Below are 22,809 nucleotides of genomic sequence, written 5' to 3'. Positions count from 1 at the left end.
TTTTTGGAGGAATTTCTAAATTTTAGTTTCAGATCTACAAGGTTCTGGCTGATTTCTGTGGAAAACAGACAGTTAACTGACACATTATCACAAATAGACTGAGGTAAAGTTGGCAGTTCCATGCATTCAATCGCAAACTGATAGAAGTCCTGATGCACCAAAGTCACTTTGAAGACAGCATCTGACTGCGATAGTTGGAGACCTGGTCCTGGTCTTGAATGCATCAATTTCAAAGGTAAACCACATGCACAGCACATCATCTCAGTTGGTTTGGTCATGCCATGGTTTATAACCTCCGTTTCCCCTCATGTAACTACAGCACAAGTAATCTATCTGAAGATACCGTAAAGAAAAAGAAGACTGAAAATATATAATAATAAAAAGATCCCGTCCAATCCACACAGCCCCAATCGTCTTCTCCCTCCGATATTCCCACATTGCAAATCTTTTACAAAAAATGTCGCTGTATTGTTTAAATGTAATAGCAGCTGTGTTAAGAGCGACAGTTTCCTTGTCATTTGGAACATTTACAGGCATAATTGACGCTTTGAGAAGTAAAAGAGTGAGAAGAGAGCACCATTATACCATGTGTCAGAGTTTACATCTTAAAATATGGTTTTTCCTCATTGCAGTCAAGCTAATAAAAGAGCTTCTTTTGATGTCTTGGCACATTTAGAGTGCGTCATCATTCAGTCTTGCACTGCTTGGTTGACACAGTTTTTATACTCCATTAACATTTGACCCACTTATGTGTAATAATTGCGTTCGCTTTATAAATGTCTTATATCTTTTTTCTTTTCTTTTTTTTCTTTTTTGAAGCATTGCACGCTGCTTCTTTCTTTTTTCCCCTTTTGCTTTGTCTTGTAGAATTTAGTAGATAGTGTGTGAGAAAAATGTCTATCTACACCCATCTGGATCCCTACACTCTCGACTGACTGCTCATCTGTGATAACATGAGCTCCATGCCGTCAGAACGTAATAACCTAATAGTCCATGCTGCTTCTGTCACTTTGTCTTACAGAGCAGGACCGGGGAGAGGAACTGATTCAGACGGTGTGAGAGAGCGATACAGTAGATAGATAAAGACGAGAGGAAATAACTTTCGCTTTTTTTCTCCATTATTTACAGTTGTGGAGGGGTGGGTGTGTGTGCCTGGATTGCAAAGCTGCTTAGTGGTATGATTCAGTTTGGGGATTTGAATCTGCTCTCACCCCCACTTCAAGCACTAGAGTGGAGGCGGACAAAGGGTGAGATAGAGGGGGAGTGTGTGCATGTGCGCGAGAGCGAGGAACGGCGTAGGAGACGCTCAATCTGGTATAGCTCCATGTGAAAATGACCTACTTCCTGTCAGCTCGCTCTCAAATGGATTGCTGTTTTCTGATGTGTGGAGGAGTGGGGGAGATTTTTCTCTGTGGGGTCTGAGGGGGGTAAGGGGGGTGGAAGAGTTTGACGTGGAACAGTTAAATGAAGTAAATAAGTAGGTGGCTCTTGGGACCTTAAGGGTAAGATAAAATAGATGTCATGTTAGTGAAATGTAAATTCTGCATGCATGCATGGCGAGCATAGTGTGTGCTCACCTGTGCATACATTGTCTGTTGGCTCATGCTGTAAAACATGTAATCTTGCGTGATGTGCTGCTCTCTCTCTGCTGTGTTAATTACCCCAAAAGACGGCTCGATGAAAGTTGACTATCAAAAAGCCAATATTTGAGGGGGCAGGCCTCGCCAGATGCTCAGTGGTCGTGTGTGTGTGTGTCTGTGTGTCATCCCGCATATCTGACACACACACAGAGGGTTGTTTATGGATGTCATCTGCTTTTCAGCAGGGAAGTTTCTGTGGTTTTAATTTGGTTTTAAAGGAAATTCTCATGAGAACCACGAAAGCCTCATATTGTCTAAACCTGCTCTTTAATGTAGATACATCTATACTTTGGTAATTAATGTATAAAATCACAAACTATATAACACACTAACATGATGCACATGATAATATAGATAAAGAACCTACATGTACACACATTTCATACTGTTTCATATACTTAAGCAGTTTCTAATAATATTTTATTTTAAAAAAGTACCGCACAAGTCTCAAGCCAGCCCGCATTTACTTTGTATTTTGCTTCCAAGGAGCCTGACTTTCTTCTAAATATTTTTTAAAGTTGTCTTGAGCAATAGTCTTTCTGAAGGTTTTTCAAAATATTTTCTTTGGACATTGGCCACTTTTTCACTCATTTTCAATCCAGTCCTTGTACCTGACCATTTTCAGAGGAATGCTTTTTTGTTTTTGTTTGTTTTTTGCACTGATACCGACCTGCTGTACCTTAATTAAAGCATGAAAAAGGGGGCTAACTCAAGGGATGAGTCAGTGTTGTGTCTACACTTATCACTTGGCAAAGAAACAAATTTAAATTGTACCTTTAGATCTTTAGCTTTTCTTTTTTCTATGAAAAAGATTCAAAGATAACACAATTTTACAGATAAGAAATCGTAGTGTTTGTAACAACAAGGTGATTAAAAAGACCAGCTGATAACTTTACATATGTTGGAATGGTGTGCAGTGTGTCCTTAAAAAGTTTGAGGAAACTAGACAAGTGGAAAACAAATGAAGACTTGGCAGGCCTAACCAAAAAAAGAAAAACAAAAGCCATCTAGAGTAGATGAACAGTACCCAAGAGTGATGTCCTTAAGAAACAAGAGCAAATCCAGCAAAGACCTGACATAGGACCTGAGAGATGCATCTGGCCCCGTGAGTTCATCCATCTACTGTTCAATGGAGCTTAGTCGGCAATGGTCTCAGTGGAAGGGCGGCTGGCAAGAAACCATTCTGAAGGAAAAGAAACAGGGAGGAAAGGCTGAGGTATGCCAAATTACACGAGAACTAGACTAAAAATTAGTGGTACATCTGATGGAGTGATGAATCCAGATTTAAAGTTTGTGTTTCAAATGGTCAGTAAAATATTTTGAGTGGCTCAGAAGAGAGATACAAAAGTAAGTGTCCACAGCCTCCCCAGAGCCCAGACCTCGACATTACCAAAGCAGTGTGGGATCATCTTGAGAGAGAACAGAGAAAACGTCCAAAGAAGAGCTTTGAAGGTCCTTCAGGAGGCCTGAAGAACTATTCCTGAAGACTACTTACAGACAGTACAAGAAAGTTTGCATAAGAGATTTCAGGACTGTGCGTTGAATCTTCACTCCTCAGTATTGCTATAAAGCAATGACACCACTGATATTTAGATTGGTAGTCTTTAAGAGTCTATAATATTTCACTATGACATCCTGAGTACAAAAAATGAAAGCTTGATTGCAAAACCAAGTGGTTTCTGTTTTCCCAAAAAGGCTTTTGGAAGCTGAAATGATGGACTCTGGAACGCCTGAAGAAACTGGAAACTTTACCCTGCTCCATTTGTTATGAGAGGTTGGAGAGACCGAAATGAAAGCAAAGCAAGCATGAACGTTGGCAGAGCATTCGCTTTATTGAGAGACCTCTGGGACATTTTGAAATGCGTGGAAATCACCTGTTAAAAACTAATCTGACCATGTGACTTTGTGTGAGCTCCAGCAAAGACTTTTCACCAGTTAATAAATCTGTAATCATGGATCAGAATTGGACCAAATTTAATCTTCATATTTAAGAAGGGAATTTGTGAATAATCCAAGGTTCAACAGCACACCCACCTGCAGGATAACATAAAATATGCAAGAGTAGAAAAGGTCACAAAAAAAAAATATCTGTGGAACTTCCCGGCACACTCCTTCCCAGTCTCTTTGCTACATTTAATCCCGGCTTTCAAAATGAAGTGGCAATTCTGTCTGTTAGTGTATTAATTTGGGTCATGAGTAATGTCTCTGGGATGGATTCATCGAACAGGTATGCGCTGTCGAAGCTTAATCCCCGTGACTCTGTCTGGCTGGTCGGAAGCTGAATTAAATTAATCCACTGTCATAACCCTGCCCCTCTCTATCACTCACATGCTATTTCATTTTCCCTGCGCGCTGTGTTTTCCAGTGCCCGAGGACCTGTCTTTAGAGGAAAGAGATGAGCTGTCAAACATACGGCGTAGGAAAAAAGAGCTTCTGGATGATATTGAAGTGAGTAACAGTGGAATTAATGTTATTTGAGTAATCTGATCAAACAGTTCTAAATGAATGATTCGGAGCAAGCCTCAAACTAATAAAACAGGTTGTTGATGTGCTTTGCATGTCTGAAAAGTCCTCTGGTGTAATGCAGAACAATGGACCTTAATTCATTTGTTCAGATCTTATATTGTTACATTTACATATACTAGAAAAAATCTGCTGTTTCCTGTTGCCTTTTGTCATGAAATGTCATATCTCTTTGTCATATTAATAAACAAGCCTTTCACTATTAAATATATTTAACTAATAAAATCATAGGCTGTGTTTGCTGATCATTCAAGAGCTGCACTGTGTTGTCTTAGGCGCTATAAACTTGACTTTAAGTGACTCTGTCCTTCGATTTCAGCGGCTGAAGTTTGAGATTGCAGAGGTAATGACTGAGATCGAGCAGCTAACCTGTGTGGGGGAGAGGTGAGTTTTGATTGTTTTTCTTTTTTTTACCTGTTGTGTGATTATTTTCATTATGAATTATGTCCTTATGATAGCATTTTCTTGGCTCTTAGTTTTGTCTGTAAGCTGTCGTTGAATTGACAATAAAATCTAAAAGTAAGTAATAATAATAATAATGATGCTCATTGGTGTTTTCATAGGACCAAGATAACATTAAGTTTTACCTTTTTTTTTTTTTTTTTTTAACATTAATTCATGCAAAACTCAGAAGTATTAATTTTAAATGACATAAAATGGACTAAAGAACTAAAAAGCGAACATTTAGATAGCTGGTACCAGCAGTTCCTCAAATGCTAAATTAAGCTTCAGTCACATATTCATAGAAACTGGTCAGTGCCCCTGATTGCTAAGGAAATGTGTATTTCCTGAGTAGTTGTCGAGTGGTTGCTAGCTGATGCTAGGTGAAATCTGTTGCAAAGAGGGTGGTGCTCCACCAGAAACCTCTTTGTGATTGCGTTGTTTATGAGCAGATTGCCGCGTCCGTCTGTAGTTTACATGGAAGTCGCCAACTTGTCTGCAAACACTCGCCATTTTACTCTCCAAGCGATTGTGAAGCTGTGAAACTGGAAAAACTGAAACATTCACCTTCAAAGTTGTGCCTTAGTTAACCAAGTTAACCAACGTATTTCGTCAACCAGTACCAGAATGCACTCTTTTCCCTAGTGACCAGTGGTCCCTAGAGGGTCACTAATTTGTCTCTATGCCTTAATTAGCAGGATAGCTAATAGTGTTGGAGATTTAAATGAAGTCAAGTCAAAAAGTTGTAGTGTTGCATGTTTTTTGTTTGTTTGTTTGTTTTAACTGATGAATACTGATGTGCTGAAGCCAGTTACTGATTGTTAAACTTACTGTTTGGCTGTTTGGACGGCTTCAATGAACCGCCAAGAGATCAGCTCATTAGTTTTTGTGTGCTTTGGCTCTGCTACTCCTTTAACATACAGTTACCTTTGCAGTGAGACTCACACCTGTCAGTTTGTGTGTGTTAACATGTTAATACCCCATTGTTTGAGGAGAAAAGCAGGACAGTCCCTCGACTTAACATTAACCAAACAGTCTGCATTCAGACGATTTCATTTGATTGGTTGCCGAGGTGGGGTGAGGTCATGTGTCAGGCTGTTTGTGTGTTTCAGGCGCAGCTGGCAAAGGGGCTCCAGCTATTTTTGGGGGCACGTAAGGCTTAGGGAGCGTTCAAAGACACGCAAAGGTGGAGATTTCTCCGAGGAGTGAGAGCAAAAAGTGTTTTGAGCATTAATATGGGACAATGTACTTCCAGTTAACTAAGATGTATTAAAGAAAAGGGACAAGATACACTCAAGTGAGCAGTAACAGCTGATGCACAATCACATGTCGTGAACATAATTCAAGTTTTCTCAGTTTAATCCAAATGTAAACTCAGTCTTTACTTGACTGAGTGGTTGGTAAACACAGTTATGTCAGGCCCTGAATAAACTCGACACAAAGTGACCTACTAAACATACACAGCAGCCGGGGAGCAAAATTGGACTCGGCTGTCATGTGAAGGATGTTTCTGTGTTTTTTATTCTGTGTTTTCGTCACAGCAAAACCACACAAAGAAACAAGCAGATCGCCATGGGAAGGAAAAAGTTCAACATGGACCCAAAGAAGGTCAGAGGAGATCCACAGCTCTGGAGTTTAAATTTAAATCATTCATTGAAACTGAGTAAAATACCTATTTATACTGCACTTGCTCTCTCTTTAAAAACAGGGAATCCAGTTTCTTTTGGAGAATGATCTTCTCCAGAACACCCCTGAGGACATTGCACAGTTCCTCTACAAAGGAGAAGGGCTCAACAAAACAGTCATCGGGGACTATTTAGGGGAACGGTGAGCTCTCCAGTTTTCTCTCTGTTTTCCTTCCACCTTACTTTTCCTCTCCCCACGTCCTTGTCAGATCTGCACTGCACGTGCTCAGACATCAGTGATAGAGCCCTGGGAAATTGGTGGTCTGGATTTATGGAGCAGAACAGTGCCAGGAGACCGTGCCGCTGAAAGAGGAAAAAAAGTGTAGGGGACATGTGGTTCTTATCGAAGGGAAGTCAATGGGGATAGGATGTCAAAACAACAGGGGACATCATGCTGCCTTTCTCAGCCGGCACAGTGGCTCTCTGTCTGTGACGTGGCTGCAGGACTTTGCTTTCCACCTTCAGTCACTGAGCATATGAGTTCATCACTTCTTCTGCTTTTGTTTAAGCGCAACTACTCATCACATGTGTTTCTCTCCCCACCATACCACCACCACCCCAGGGACGACTTCAACATTAAGGTCCTCCAGGCGTTTGTGGAGCTTCACGAGTTTGCAGACCTCAACCTCGTTCAAGCCTTAAGGTACTTAACAACTCATATTAAGAAGAAAAAATTAAAGCAGGTGACAGCGAGTGGGTACTACAGTCCAGATTGTAAAGTTTGTGAAGAGCAGGCACGATTTCAAGTATAAAAAAAACCGCCAAAACAACATACGGGAGTTTGCAGCACGATAAGATGGTGTTTTACAAGTTTTATTGTTGCTTCGGTACTTTTCTGTTGCAAAGTAAACACCAGACGTGCACCGAGTTTTACAGACCAAACTGAAAGAAATCCGCCTTGGCTTCACTTCATGTATTTGGTTTTCCCATTGTAAACTGTTGAAATATGACATTATATCACGGCTGTAAAAAATCTTGGCCTGACTGAAATTGTTCCCACACTCGAGCCAACCGACTGTTTGCAGGGAAGGTGAGGGTGGGGGAGGGGTGTATCGGTCAGAGACCTTTCCCGGGATGCACCGGTTCCCATTATAAAGCTAATATTAGAACAATTAGGCTAGATGATCATTTTTTTTTAGATGGTTTGTCATGTTGTGGTTTGTGATATGATTTGCAAATTTGTAAGTTGCTCAAAACACTTTTTGAGAATGCACCAAACTTGCTTTTCCCTAAATTGGCAGTGGCAATAAGAATCTAGTTGGTGGAGGGCATAACGACCAACCATGCAAAGCAGTCCACAGGGAGACCGCTGCTCTGCACATCCGAGCAAAAACAGATCCAGGTTTAAACTCAGATGAGGCCTCTGCTTTGTCACACATGTTGCACTAACACTGTGGCCGTGACGAGATCAAGTGGAGGCACAACGATGCTACTTTCGATCTTTTGTTACGTGCAGGCACTGTCACGCGTATATTCATTGTTACCTATTTTGGAATTACAAATAATTAACTAATTGGCAAATTCTGGGACAAAACGTATTTTACACGTTATATTTTTATGCTGATTTACATTAACATGTGTTGTCACCATTAAATAAATATTTTTTCATGCGACTGATAACAGAGGAGCCGGTGTGCACACCTCTTATATGTCAACAATGTGTCATGCAAACCTGCGCATCAAGTTAGGTGATCAGTGTATCAGATTCCTGCCTAAAGCTGTGTTCAAAGTGCAAAAAATAGAGTATTTTCCCATGCACAGCTTTAAAAGTTTGCTCTAACCTTTAGTTGTTTGTTTTGTCGGGTGTCCCATGAAACACAAGAGTGTTCTTTGTGCTTTTATTTTTTTTTGCAGAAATATCAAAATCTAATCTAACACTAGAAAAACAAAACTGCCTGTGGGCAAAGACGTCTTCATTCATGCCATAAATACACCCTCCTAATATAAAGAAATGTCTGTGCCATGTAACACTGTTTTGTAATTCACAGGGAAAAACACAGATACTGTTACAAACACTTACATCAATATTTCATGACACATCATTACATTTTTCCTCTCGCTCTCTGCTGTTGCAGGCAGTTTCTGTGGAGCTTCAGACTTCCCGGCGAAGCCCAGAAGATTGATCGTATGATGGAGGCGTTTGCCTCCAGGTACTGCCAATGCAATCCCGGCGTCTTCCAGTCCACAGGTACCACACACACGTACACACATACACACACGTTTGCACTGCAGCAGATATATGAGTCAGACTCAGCCAGACAGTCCAGGACGGATAACATGCTCTGCCCACCAGACCACCCGGACTCAAATCAATGCCTCTGTCTGTCTGTCGTCTCTCACCGGACAGCTGGACCTGTATAAATCTTTACCTTGTAGCTACATGCGGAGATTTCGCGACTGCGTAGGGGTGCAGCTTCAGAATATTTGTTTGAGGTTCATTATTTCAGCCTCTGTGTGAACTTGAGTGGACCTGAAGTCCAATTACAGTTTTCCACTGAAGTTGGCAAGTTGCTCACTAATCCCTGTGCGATCAGCATTCGTGTCTCCAGCAGTGATAATGAAATTGATCACCGGTCAATAGCGGTCATTAGCGCCGTCTTGGCTTGTTGCACATAGCCTTCCTGCTCACGTGTTAGTGTTAAAGAGGATGCAGGTGACGGCTCGGGTCGTGAATATTGATGTGGTGCAGTGGTGACACACCCAGACTTGGTTATTGGTCATCCCTTAAGAGTGGTGCACACTGGGTTATAAATTACATGCAGAGGATGTTGTCTGGGGCTCTTAGTGTGTGGATGGATGAAACCGAGTCATAAGAGCAGGAACACACTGTGTGTCAGAAGATGGGCTTTTCTGTTGATGAAATTCTCCATTTTATCAGGTTTTCCTTCAATCTGTGGCGTGAAAATGTGCTACAAGATGTTTCTAATTAACCTTTATGGCAAATAAGTTGAATACCCTCTACTATACAGCCACTACTTTCTTGGTAATGTCGTATTTGTCACATTTTCTTTTAAATTCTAACTATTTTCATCACATCCACACTAATCTATAACCTCCACACACATGTGTGGAGTGTGCCTGTGCTGTATTTGGTTGTTTCCCTGTGACACTGTGTGTAATTACCTCCACAGACACATGCTACGTTCTATCTTTTGCCATTATCATGCTGAACACCAGCCTGCATAATCCCAACGTCAGAGACAAGCCCCCAGTGGAGCGCTTCATCTCCATGAACAGAGGAATCAATGAAGGGGGAGATCTCCCAGAGGAGCTACTCAGGGTGAGAGCTTTGACTTGATTACTTCGTTAGGTTTGATGAATTTATCCTATGTGGCATGCATTTGAAACACTGTGTAGGTAAAAGTGGGGGGATTAAATTAAATGTTTGGGGGTTTTTTTCAATGTAGCAGACAAAAAGGAAACTTATAGGTTCTCTTATAGGTCTCCTCTGTGAAAAGCAGACAGTCATGCCTCTCTAATTGAGACATTGCAGCTCAGGATAATGATGATCTTTAATAAGAAAAAGACGAAAAACAAGTCGATCAGCTCACGTGCGAGAGGCTGCTGTCTCTGCCAAAGTGCTCTTTCTGTACAAAAAGGAACCTTGTTAAAAAAATCTTCCAGCTCCCAGAGTCACTGATGTATGAATCTTTGTCTCCGGCGCTGAAATTGATTTCTCAGTGTCATGTTTAATGCACCATTATTTGAAGGCTTGAATGTTTTTGCATGTGAGTTGGAAGTGTGTGTGTGTGTGTGTGTGTGTGTGTGTGTGTGTGTGTGTGTGTGTGTGTGTGTGTGTGTTTTCATCTTAGCGTAAACGTTTTTCTGCTTTTTCTTTCTCTGTGCAGAATCTATACGACAGCATCAAGAGCGAACCCTTTAAGATCCCCGAAGACGACGGGAACGACCTGACGCACACGTTCTTCAACCCAGACAGAGAAGGCTGGCTGCTTAAATTAGGTTAGTCTGAGTCTCATGCGCTCACGCTCAGGTTCTGGGGGAATGCAAAACATCCGGCTTGACTTTATTTAGGAACTCCTGCTCCTTTTTTTTGATCTGCGACTATAGAATTAGACTCATGAGAACTTAAATTGTGTGGTAACTGTTGCTCGTGCACTCTCCTTTGATCGTAAAACATTAACTGAAAGACAGATAAAACTTTGCAAACACACCCATATGATAAAAATAGAACAGCAAACATTCAAGTTTTATATACAAGTCGTGTATCTTAGAGTTTATACATTGGAGTGTATTAATGATCCATTTCATTGAAGGTCTGGTCGCGTTTGTGAACGGAGCAAACAGTGCATATAAAATATGCATGCATGTCATTCTGTCTGTAAACATGAAAGCTCGAAAAGCTTTGAATGAATTCTGATAAAACTGTAGGTGTGTAGAGCGGAGTCATCCACCGAGGTCTTCAAGGTCAACTTAACGATTGACAAAAAGCCTTTTAACCTAGAAACTATGATTCTTACAAGCAGTAAGTTTGTGAGTTCTGTCACTCACAAAGCTTCAGATATAATTATAAATTTAACCAACTATTTGTGATGTATCAGTGAGGTCCTCTCTTTCTAATAAGCCACGCTGTGGTTATTTAAAAGCCACGTGATTTGAAATTATGAACTGTGAGTTATATCTCAAACATTTTTAAAGAAAGGCAGTAACTGATTTTATGTGAACCGCATACACAGGAAATTTTAAATGGGCTTCACAAGGTGTTTTACAAGCAAAGTAAAACTAATTTTAATATATTTAAATACTTTATGGTGTGAATGGTGTCTGCATAGAGTAAACATCCAGGCTTTACTCTATATTATACGCTGTCTTAAGTCTTTCTAATTTATTTTAATAAAGTTACTGACTGCAATGTGTTCATTATTTTTTTATTCTAATGACGTCTTCTGTGTTAATTTAGCATTCTAGTGATATTTGGTCATAATTGCTTCTAAAGCTAACAGTTGTTTGCTAATCATTTACAGCTTTTTAAATGTTAATAAATATAATAAGAAAAATAATATTATTTAGGCTTAACTTCATTTTAATCTGTCAGAGTAATTGCCATTAAGACAGCGTTTAAGTGTTTAAGGAGTGTGAGAATTACATGACGAGCAGCAGTAAAGTCACGAGAGAGGGACTTTCTAATGAAAACCCTGTCATGTTGTTGTTTATGAAAACAATATAAAAAAAGATATATGACAAATTATAGCCCGCTTAAAATAAAAATAAAAAAACATCTCATCTTAAGGTGAGAAACCCACATCTACAGCCATGCAGATGCATGTTCTCAATTAGCTCTGTATAAACATAGTTTATAAATGATACGTATATTGTTTATTAACCTGGACGTGGAATCCGCTTATTGTGTGAGGAAGAAAAACCCATCTCAGTCATTTGAAGTGTGCGTGTGTAGATATGTATGTTTACGTATCTTTGTGGGGACTAAAAATTGGAAGTTTACCATACTTGTGGGGACCAACGGCTCTATGGGGACAAAATGCTGTCACCACGAGTTTGAAGTCATTTTTGAGACTCAAGATGTGGTTTTAGTGTCAGGGTTACAATTAGGTTATGGTTATGGTTGGGCTAAGGGTTAGGGTTAGGCATTCAATTTTAATGGTGATGGTTAGGGTAAGCAGCTAGGGAAAGCATTATGTCAATTAGATATCCCCACAAAGCTATGAAAACGTGTGTGTGTGTGTGTGTGTGTGTGTGTGTGTGTGTGTCAGGCGTGTATTCATCTCCAATGAGGTCATGCATTTATAAATCTTGCTTTTACTCTGCTTGAAGTTCGCTCCCATCTGATCCCATGTGTTTTTGATTTGAACCTCGCTCCATCACTTGCCAGGTACTCCAGCAGTCCTCACATACATAACAGCTTATAATTTACTGCATGGCGGTGATTTATTATTGGACATAATACCTGTTTATTAGCCCACATATTGTTGGTTTTAAGAGCAAAGTGACTGCAGGTGGTTGGTTTTTACTACAGTGTTTACACACATGCACACACACCTGGCTTTGACCTGCACATTCTTTAAACTCTGTGTAACGTCTCTGTAGCCTAATCAAGCTAGTGCGTACGAATGTAAATAGCCCCATTGTGGCTCACAGACCTAACATGATTACATTCTTGCACGGTTCCTCCCTGGAGCATTTTCCCCCACAACCAGTTCTCACTGTAATATTTCTAATTTAACTCTCTAAAGATAAACCCTGGAGGATACGGAGGAATAAGGCCTTTTTTAGCAAATGTCTCTCTGCGCTCAGCGGAAATTTGGCCGTGCTAATTCAATAGCCAGGGTCTGTTGAAATGTAAGGAAACAGAGCTTTTTATAGCTGTCTGTGACCCATGTAGGCTTCTGTGAGGGGACCATGAAAACAGGAAGGAAATGCTGCAGTAAAAGTCATGCTTAGGAATTAATAACACACATAGTTTTGGATGTAGTTTGCACAAATGAACACGTGAGGTGATGAACTTGCTCTGGGGTGTCGTGTACGATACGTGCGTGTCTTTGCGTGAGTGTTTTCTCCTCCAGGGATGCTTTACGTGCCACGTTAGGTTCACATCAAGTTTGCTCTCCTCTCCTGAGAGCCAATGAGGTTTTATCCTGTTGCCTTAAAAAATGAATGGGTAACGCCAGTAATAATTTATCAGTTGCTCGAGTCATCAGTTAACTAAGCCTGAAGTTGGGCGAGATTGTGCTGGTAGCCTGCAATCTCACACAAGGCAGCTTGCCTGCATGTCTCAAAAAGTCAAAGCCAAACAGTTTTCAGTTGTCAGTGATTTACATTTAAGCTTCCTGTGCCACAGCTGTAGCAGCACAGAGCATTGAAGAGGCACAGCCCGAAATATCTTGCATGTGCAGCAAAACAGGGTGTCTTCTATTTAAAAATGAATATTGGGATAAGGCTGAAACTCTGTTTAGTCTGTCGTTACGAGAATCGATTTCTACAAACAGCCCAGGTACAGAAATCTACAACAGGCCGGAAAGGAGCATACACAAAGTGCACATACAGTGAAATGTCTGTGTTGGGTCTCACGGGTTCTCCAGGTCATGGTAGTCTTAATTGCTTCAAGGAAACTGGACTTCCTTTTAGGTTCTTGAAGATGTTTCACCTCACATGCAAAAAGGCTTCTTCAGTTCTAAAAGATAAAGGGTATCCACTCGTCAGTCTGGTCCATCAGCTGGTTACGCTGATAGGGAGTAACGGATATTTAACCTCTGGCAATGGGACATGGACTGGTTCTTATATAGCACTTCTCTACTCATTCAACCACTCACACCCATTCATACAAGCACTTATTTCTACCTAAGTGCTTTCTGTCTAACAATCAAAGAAATTCATGCTCCATTGAACGCATCGGAGAGCGGGTTAGGTTTAGTATCTTGCACAAGGATACTTTGGCACGCAGACTGGAGCAGCAAACTGCCAACCTTACGACTAGTAGATGACCTGCTCTAACTCCGTCATCATGTGTCTACCAATCCTAGCTCACATGACGACGTAGTGGCTCAGCAACACTCAGGACCACCTCCAGTATTTTAGACTCACCTTTAGCTTTTAGAATGAAGAAGCTTATTTTCATTCTGCTGTAACATCTTCAAGAACCTAAAAAGAAGTCTGTTTGCCTGTTAGCTCAGGCCGCTGCGTGTGGTGTTAACGTCACAGAAAACTGAATGGAAATCACAGGAAACCCACTAAGTGAATTTTCAAAGGCATGTGAAATATTGTATGTGTTTAATAATGACATTTTGGAAATGATCAGCCACAGGAAATTGAATTACATTTACTAATGAGTTAATGTGTAGAGTCAATAACTTGTTTGGGCCACTTTGATTTCTTACATTTAGAACAGTAATGTCTCTCTCTCGCTCGGGGGCAAGTAGTCCTACCATACTATGTTTGCTTTTGTCATTTTAAAGCGCATAAGGAAAGACAGCGGATGCTGGTTGGCTTCATTAATGAGCATCACTTTCCTGCTCTTTTTCCTGAGGGCAGACAGCCAGTCTGTCACTGCGGCCTTTGTGTCACTTCCTGTCTCCTCTTTTTTTTTTCCTGTCAGGGGGCAGAGTGAAAACCTGGAAGAGAAGGTGGTTCATCCTGACGGACAACTGCCTCTACTACTTTGAATACACAACTGTGAGTCTCACACTCAAGATGATTTTTTGATTAACAAAAGGCATCTCTGCCGCTGTGTGTACGCTTGTGTCACCACAGAGCCGAGCATTTCATTTTTTATCCTCAGAAGTCTGTATGAAATCCACCCTGAGTCTACAGCCTCCTTGTTAATTATGACAAGCAGTTTATTCCATAGCACCAGAAAAACAGCGAGGATTAACGATTCAGGTTTGCTACACTGCTGTTACGGTTATGGATTTCAGCAGGGAGCTCTTCATGTAAACTCTACAAACCAAACATAATTGAATATGTTGCACCGTCTTCACACAGTTTGTTGGTAGTTAGATATAAAAAGCGGCCTCTGAGTCAACATTTTGTTTGTGACCACCTGTTCTTAAGTCTCAGTTTAAGGGTGTTTTCACGCCCTTTCAGTCCATTTAAAATGAACAAAAAAGAAAACACAGAGACTCTTTGGAAAAGGTGTCGCCTTCCAAATGGACTTCTGAGTGGTTTGTTTATGGAGAGATCCGACACAACTAAAAGCTACACACTGCAATTTTGAGCTGAACACCTTCCTGTAGCCAGGTATGCTTTGCATTGTAAGAGATGTGCAGAGTACACCAAGTGTAAGTATACTTTTGGCCCAGTCTTATTTGGCCATTAATAATGGACTGAACGTTCCTACATTTCAGTCCACCTGAGAGTTTACCTCTCTGTGTCAAAGGACCACAGGCTGAAAGGTTTTTTTGGTTCAGGAAATAAAATCAAGTCATCTGGTTGCGTCTAAGAATCTATATTTATTATTGATTCTCACTGAGGAAACAGAGACTTTAGGGGCTTCTAAAAACCCTCCTACTATCCACAGAAGCCTTCCATGAAGGGTGATGCTATTTTCTGAGAATTTATTGGTCAGTAGGTGGTAATTTCATACTTGTTGCTAATCTCCTGTTCCCAAGAACAAGAACTGAACCACCTTTGTGGCACTAAAAACCCAGGGTTAACTCTGAAGTTAACCTGAAGAGACCAAATGCTGCTTCGTACAGGTCACAAAGTAAATGAACTATAGGTGTGAAAATTGGGATTTTTAAAAAAGTCAAAATCTATTTAATTGAACTAATCTTATGGCAAAGAAAACAAGAAGAGCTATATAGGTAGTCTTAAAGAAAGCAAACAAAAATCCAAACCAACTGAATTCCTGCCTGCTGGGGAGGAAAGAGAAAATGTTCCCACTTCAAAGCTCTTATATAGCAGTCAAAGAAGGGATTAGTGGTACGCCACCTCGCTGGACCTGCCTACTACATAAGACCAGGAAAAAATACCTACATGTTTCTTAGGAGCCAGAAGTGACTGTATTTGGACAAGACTGTGGATGACTAATCAGCATATGTGCACTATTTTTCAGCCATAGACTGTATGCATGTATGGCACAGATATGCATACAGTTAGCACAGATTAGTTCTGCTAATCAGTGCTAAGTAACATAGAATAAAAGACTTCTTGGACACGATGTTATGTGCATAGCAAGCCACATTTATTTATCAGATAATTTCATTACAAAGAAGGCACCAGCATCCTGCTTAAAAAGAAGCCTATGAAGTCTAGCATATGTCACTAAAAGTGGCCATACCCCCGGCAATATGTCACCACAACTACAGTTCTAATGAAGAGGAAATGCAGTGCTGTACAGAATCAAACCACCAAACTACGAACATGCTTGTTTCTGCTATGAAATGTGTCGTTTAAGCATTTTAAGACCCTGACGTTAGCCTTCTAGGAACTGAAGTTCTGGCAATTCTGCATTGGGATTAATTTTTTGACTTTGCCATTGTGCATAACTAATGTGGTTTTAACATGGTTTGCTACCTAAATGTTCTCTTTCTGTATTAGTTTCTGCACAAAACGGTAATAAGCTACTAAAGTTACTGAATCATAGAAAAGAAAGAAAACTCCAGCGTGTAATTATCGCATACTTGTCTTGTGGCCACAGTGGATGAAATGTTGCAGACTGTTTTAATTGTCATATGTGCTCAGGTTGGCATGGGTTACTATTAAATTAGTGTCCCTTACTATAAAAATTAGCCAATAGTGCTTGAAGAGTTTCACCAGTGCCTTTGTTTCTTTGCTGCCACATCAGCACTGTCCTCTCTTTGCTGTAGTATTATCCTCCAGGACACTATCATTATGTCCTGTCCTCTGGTCAGACTGCAGCATGCACACATTATCTGGTCCACTACAGTACAGTGAGGACAAGTAGAGGGGGGGCAACAAGCTACAATCACAGTGGATTTTTCTTTTCTGTGTAAGGCTGTCCGAGTGTTTCTTTCTTATTCTCATTCTATGCCATTTTTTTTTATTCACCGTTTTTATTTCCCCTTTCTTCCCCTTGCTCCTTTTCTGGTTTCTTTAATACTTGCTTTTTGACTTTGTTCTAAATTGCTCTTTCTATCTCTGTCTAACTCTGGTTGTTTTTCCCCCTCCTCTCATGTTCCTGCTTCTGATCGCTCTCTCCTTCAGGACAAGGAGCCTCGTGGGATCATCCCACTGGAGAATCTCAGCATCAGGGAGGTGGAGGAGCCCAGGAAACCTGTGAGTGTTGCCTGATTAGAGACCTCAGCCTTTCTCCCCTTGGTTACTGTGTTCACTAAATCTTCCCTTTGTTGAAATATTTCTTCGCCAAAGATAATTATCTGACACGTGTGTTTTTGATGACCTTTGACCCTCTCTGTCCCTCCTTCAGAACTGTTTTGAGCTCTACAACCCGAATCACAAGGGCCAGGTGATCAAAGCCTGTAAGACGGAGGCAGATGGGCGTGTAGTGGAGGGAAACCATGTAGTATACAGGATATCAGCACCCACGCCAGAGGAGAAGGAGGAGTGGATTAAATCCATCAAGTAAGATTCCTCCTAATAGTAATGACAGCACAAAGATCCAGTGTTAAACCAGTAATGGTTGTTGTAACGTTAGAATAAACAAAAATAAAAACAAAATCAGTGAATGTGATTTCCTTGATGTTGGATTAAGGCAGAAACCAGTTTTAACCTGTTCTTTTTTTTATTTCAATTAAATCTAGACAACTTGAATATATGAGGTGCAGTCATAAAGTCTCACAAAATCAAAAACCTGACTTGATTTCATTGAAGGTCATCTTCTTGAGCATCTTGTTATATCTCTCTCGAAGTCCTTTTCTGACCCTTATACTTCTGTGATTTCACCACGTTCAAACTTCAAACATCAAACACCAGCTCCGCTTTCAGCTGTTTGCTGTTTTCTCTTCTCTGCTATTTTTCTGGTATTTTCAAAGGCAGAGGTTTTCATTAGAAAGCCCTTTCTCTCTTGAAAGAACATGACAGCATAGTTTAGGTTTGCAAAGTTTCATCTTAAGAAACAACAAGACTTCTGGAACAATGTGCTTTGGACAGAAGCACATTGCTTCGTGCCATATTTGGCAAAAACCAAACGCAGCATATCAGCACAAACACCTCCTCATACCAGCTCTTCAGCATGGTGGTGGAGGCGTGATGATTTGGGCTTGTCTTGCAGCCACAGGACCTGGCAACCTCACAGTCATTGAGTCCATCATGACCTGCTCTGTATACCAAAGTGTTCTGCAGTCACACGAGAGAGCATCTGTCTGACAGCTTGGTGCAAATTAGGTCGTGCAACTGGATAATGGTCCAAAGCATAGCAGCATTTTTACAACAGATTGGCTGAAAAAGGAAAGAACCAAGGTGCTATAATATGGCAGGACCTTAAGAGAGCTGTGCATTAAACAAAATGTCCACAAACCTCAATGATCTGAAGCAACGTTGCAGAGAAGAGTTCCTCCACAGTGATGTGAGATGATAGAGTCCTACAGAAAACAACTGCTTCAAATTACTGCTGCCAAAAACTTTCTTTTTCAAGTGACTGTATTTTACTACAGTGTTTAAATTAAACAGTGAAACGAATAACAACATGTTTTATTTCCATCAGATCGTATACATTCGCGCTGGCAGTGAGTATACCATCGCTTTGCCAGCAGTGATAACCTTGCTCTTAATGACCTAAATGCTGGATGTTTTGTAATCGCCTGCATAAACGGTGGTGCAATGTCAAAGAGAGTTGGCTCAGCAGAACAGAGTACTTATATACCGTAATGTAGTGCAATCATCCACCTCCCCTCTCCATACTATCAGAGTATTCACAGGAGACATGATGGGGGATTAGACATTGCGTATAACGCACCAGGGGTGAGCCAGCAAACCTGTCCAACACAGGCAGCTCCAAACTAGGGGTGACGCACTCACAGCTACCAAAGCTAACGAGTCACAGCTTGCACTTCACCAGAGGGGTCCGAGAGGACTCGGGGTTCTGTGGAGATAAAAGGCTTTTTATGGAAATTATGATTTGCCCCTCTTTTAAAGTAGAGATGATCATAGAGGCCTTATCTGCTCATCTTGAGTGTCAGGCACACAGACCCAGATGAAGTTGGACCAAGTAGGTCAATTAAGTGAGCTGCTGTCGTATGAATTAGTGCGACACGTTTGAAGTGAAAAGTGTTTTGTTTTAAAAAAAAAAAAAAATTAAATAATTCCAGTCAATGTATCAGTTTTTAAGAAGCATTTTTCAGGACTGAAAAATGGTGGAGAAGGTTTTTAGCTGTGGCAGCCGCGCTCGGATTTGATTTCTCCACAGTGGAGTTATTGTTTCACGAAATTGGGTTGTAGAAAACAACAATGAGGAGTATGAAAGAGGAGGATAGTCATCTTACACACACTCATTCTTTAGCGTGCGGCGTTATAAAGGGAATCAGAGATATCCGCAGTGGGGGGTTGAGCCTCTTCTTGCTTTGTGCTGGTGCTAACAGGATTTAGCAGCCGTGAAACTGGGCTTCTCGGTAGAGCCCAAATGGCTTCCTGACTCACTTGCTGCCTTTGTAGGTTGGCTTTACATCCCCCCAAAAAACAAAAAACTAAGCAGAGGAGTCTATAAGCAGGAGGACTGTTGTTTGCCCTCCTTCAGACCTATAAACCTGCAGCGAGAGGAAGAGAGCGTGTGCGACTGCATGGTTCACTACGTTCTTGGCAGGGTTCTGGAGGAGGGAATCGGTGCAAGGTTCCAGCAAACCAGACTACCAAAGAAAAAACAACGAACAAAAAAATAGGAGAGGGGGTCCCTCTTCAGAAACCATGGAAACCTAACTAGGTCACTCCACAAACTTTTTTTTTTTCTTTTTCTGATCTAGTTAAAGCATGCGTTTGTATAAATGTGCCTACATTTCCATATCAAAGATGTTTGAGACCCTCCTCTCATGTGGCCTTCTTATTTATTTCATCGCTGTCCTCTGATTGGCTTCTCTAGGGCAAGCATTAGCAGAGATCCCTTCTACGACATGCTGGCCACCAGGAAGAGACGCATCGCCAACAAGAAGTGAAGAGGGACAATCAAGTCAACCTCCAAACCCCTCCATCTTTATCTCCTTAAGTTCATGCATTCATAAACCAGACACACTGCAAAGCTGGACTGAAGAGCACAGAGCTGACTTCAACCCCGAAGGCAGACTTTGGTTTCTTTCCTGGAATCTCCACAAGTTGTGTGCACTTGCTGGGGAGACATCACACACTTGCTGGGGAGAAAGCAGCGCTCCAGTCAGTTTGTTTCTCCTCCATCTCATATACACCCCCCTACCTCCCCAGTCATGCTTATAAGATGTTTATAGGTTTCCCTAAAGCACAACTGCCATGTTTCAGGTGCACATGCATGCATGTGGGTTATTGTAGACCAATATGTTTGTATTTGTGTGTATGCAGCAGTGTGCATGCTATCAGTGCATACCGCATCTACAGTATGGGTGCATAAGTGATGCAAGTGTTCCCTCCACTGTGCTTTATGAAAAAGTTGTTATTCAGAATCAGAGTTCAGAGGTGTGGTCATTGACACGGTGCGCAAAATGTAAGGGTGACTGCTGGAGAAGGGGGGAGGTGGGATGAGGAGATGGATGGACACGTTTGGGACGTGGTTATGACCGCAGTGCAACCTCACCTGGACCATGTCGTCATCTCACTCTGGTGCTGAACTCTTTTCTCAAGGTGCCACGGCTGAAGAGTAACCTCAGAGGACATCAACAACAACAACAACAACAACAACAAAAAGATGGCTTAGATTTAGGTTCTTTACAGTCAGCTGGACTGATTTCATTTATCTGTGTGGAGCAGAGAATTTTGTAACGTGCATCCTTTCTTACTTTAGTTGAGTAGCAGTGGCGCTTCTGCTAAAGCTTCAAATTTAACTCACTTTGTGGACTTAAAGTTGCAATCCTTAAGATTTCAGCACCTCTGGTTTGATGGTATTCTGTCACACATTTACGAACATCTGCTCCCCTACGATGGGTCTCCAGAGCAGGTAGCTCCCACCCATTTGCGCCTCCTCTCCGGATCGACCCAAGCATCTTCAGCTCGAGAAGTGAAGGTTTGAACTACGACACTGTCTGCTGTTTACAATGTTTTGACTTTTATTACAACTAGACTTTTCACACCTTTATTCACCATTAATCTAATTATTTAAAAAATAGCAAACATACTATTTAAATATTTTACATATGTAATATGGGGTAACCCATTTCCATCAGCCTTAATCTTAGTGAGAAATATATTATGTACCTATGACTGCTTCACAATAAAAGCCCCCTTTTTAAATGCTTTTAATGTGAAACAGTAGCAGGATAACATTTGTTGGCAGCTGTCAAACCAGGATCTGATTTCATTGATATCTTAAGGATTAGAACTTTCAGAGCGCTTTCATTTGAGAAAGTCATTTCTGTCTACTGAGTGGGTTTTATTTTTGGCTGTGCAGAAGCCCAATTAGGTACCAGTCCAATTAAGCTTCTGTTTTTTCCTTTCCCTTATCTATGGCCTATGTGAGTGAAGGTCGGTGTGTTGTTGTGATCCTGTTTGCATTTGGTTCGTACTCCTAAAGATCCTTGCTTGCCTTTGTGTTTCTCCTCTTTGAACATTTCTATATCTAATAACCAGCTATCATTTTTTGTATTTATTTTCATTTGTGAAATGGTTTAATACTACCTGTAAATGTTCAACAGTGTATGCCTAAGTTATGTTTGTATATACAATGTATAGCTTTCTGGTCTCTTTGTTGTAGTATGCACAAACTCTCTGTGTAACCATGTTTGAGCCGACTGGCAGTTTGCATCAGCTGAAGTTTGGGGTCTTCTTTGCAAAAGCCTTAAACATAATCATTATAAAATATATGGGGATGATGAATATTGGATAAATAACTGTGACAACGCCGTTTAAAAAGCCATGACTGAGTGAGAAAGGTGGTTGTATTTATGATGATGATGAAGATTATAGTGAATATGATGATAATGATGATTATACTAAAGTAATATCAGTGATGATGATTATATAATTGATGATGATGATGTCAAAAACACCAGTAGTTTTCTATATAATTGTAAAATAAAATGAAAGCCTTGTGGTCAGGGCATGATATTATCTTCTACTGCCCTGTGTGGGCTTATAGTTACATTAACTTTTATATTCTCTGTAAAAGCTATTGGTCACGTTGTACATTACGTGTATCTACATAAAGTATACATAAAGCAGATTTGTGCTGTGTTCATTATTAATGTCGGTCCTGACCTACTTGTTCGCATAGATAATGAGCTGTTATTAATGAAGCACTCAGGCTGCTTAGAGCACGATGAGCTGTTTGTGAATATCATCCTCCATGATGGGGAGTAGTGATGTATACCTGCATCCTGGCGAACACGTGGTAACTTAACAGGAAGCAGGGAAAGGTGAAGGATAACCTACTGGATTTGTGTTAACGTGCACAATAAGTGAAGCAATAGCTCCCTCTACAGGTTGTTCAGAGATTTAATTTGACTATTTTTCCCCTGTTCTCTCAAAGAAAAAAAATCATCAACCAAAATGAAAAGTCATACGCTTCAATGTTTACTGTGGCAAACAGATACTGAAATAATATTTTTATGTTTTATTATGTGCAGAGATGTACGTTTTTAGATACATTTCACTAAAACGACAGCTTTCTTGCAGTAGATTCAGTGTTTATGATTATTACAGTGCTCACTGGGTTTCTGTTATTTTGTACACACCATTTATGTCAATGATGTGAATATAAGTGGCTCACTGCATATAAAAATAAATCCGAGGAAAACGTCCCTATTAAATAATAACAGCTTTAGTAGATTCATCAGACAAATAAATAAAATAAGGGAACATTTAGTCAGCACAGTAAGATGAAGCCAGATAAACTTCTGGGATACAGATGTGTTCAGATCAAGGGAAAGGTTTCAGAGGTGGTGGTCACAGGTCATTACTCTCTCCTTATCCCTCCTGACTGATTAGTTTCCAATTTTGCTTTTTGCTAGTGTTCT

At 40.7% G+C, this 22,809-nt stretch overlaps 1 protein-coding gene across 2 annotated transcripts in view; it reads left to right on the top strand.

The window, feature by feature from the left end:
- cyth3b (cytohesin 3b) overlaps positions 1-22,016 on the top strand; it is a 44,057-nt gene extending 22,041 nt beyond the window's left edge. For both annotated transcript variants that reach the window (XM_003456335.5, XM_025906968.1), the window contains exons 2-13: positions 4,006-4,088; positions 4,483-4,547; positions 6,146-6,212; positions 6,313-6,431; positions 6,852-6,932; positions 8,365-8,477; positions 9,421-9,569; positions 10,138-10,249; positions 14,358-14,434; positions 16,928-16,999; positions 17,151-17,305; positions 19,755-22,016. In XM_003456335.5, coding sequence (XP_003456383.2) covers positions 4,006-4,088; positions 4,483-4,547; positions 6,146-6,212; positions 6,313-6,431; positions 6,852-6,932; positions 8,365-8,477; positions 9,421-9,569; positions 10,138-10,249; positions 14,358-14,434; positions 16,928-16,999; positions 17,151-17,305; positions 19,755-19,827 — 1,166 coding nt within the window. In that variant the 3' untranslated portion in view covers positions 19,828-22,016. The remainder of the gene's footprint in view (positions 1-4,005; positions 4,089-4,482; positions 4,548-6,145; positions 6,213-6,312; positions 6,432-6,851; positions 6,933-8,364; positions 8,478-9,420; positions 9,570-10,137; positions 10,250-14,357; positions 14,435-16,927; positions 17,000-17,150; positions 17,306-19,754) is intronic.
- The last annotated feature ends 793 nt before the right edge of the window (positions 22,017-22,809 follow it).

Source organism: Oreochromis niloticus, linkage group LG4, assembly GCF_001858045.2.
Source record: "Oreochromis niloticus isolate F11D_XX linkage group LG4, O_niloticus_UMD_NMBU, whole genome shotgun sequence".
Taxonomy (NCBI): Eukaryota; Metazoa; Chordata; class Actinopteri; order Cichliformes; family Cichlidae; genus Oreochromis; species Oreochromis niloticus.
This window is presented reverse-complemented; position numbering and strand designations above follow the sequence as displayed.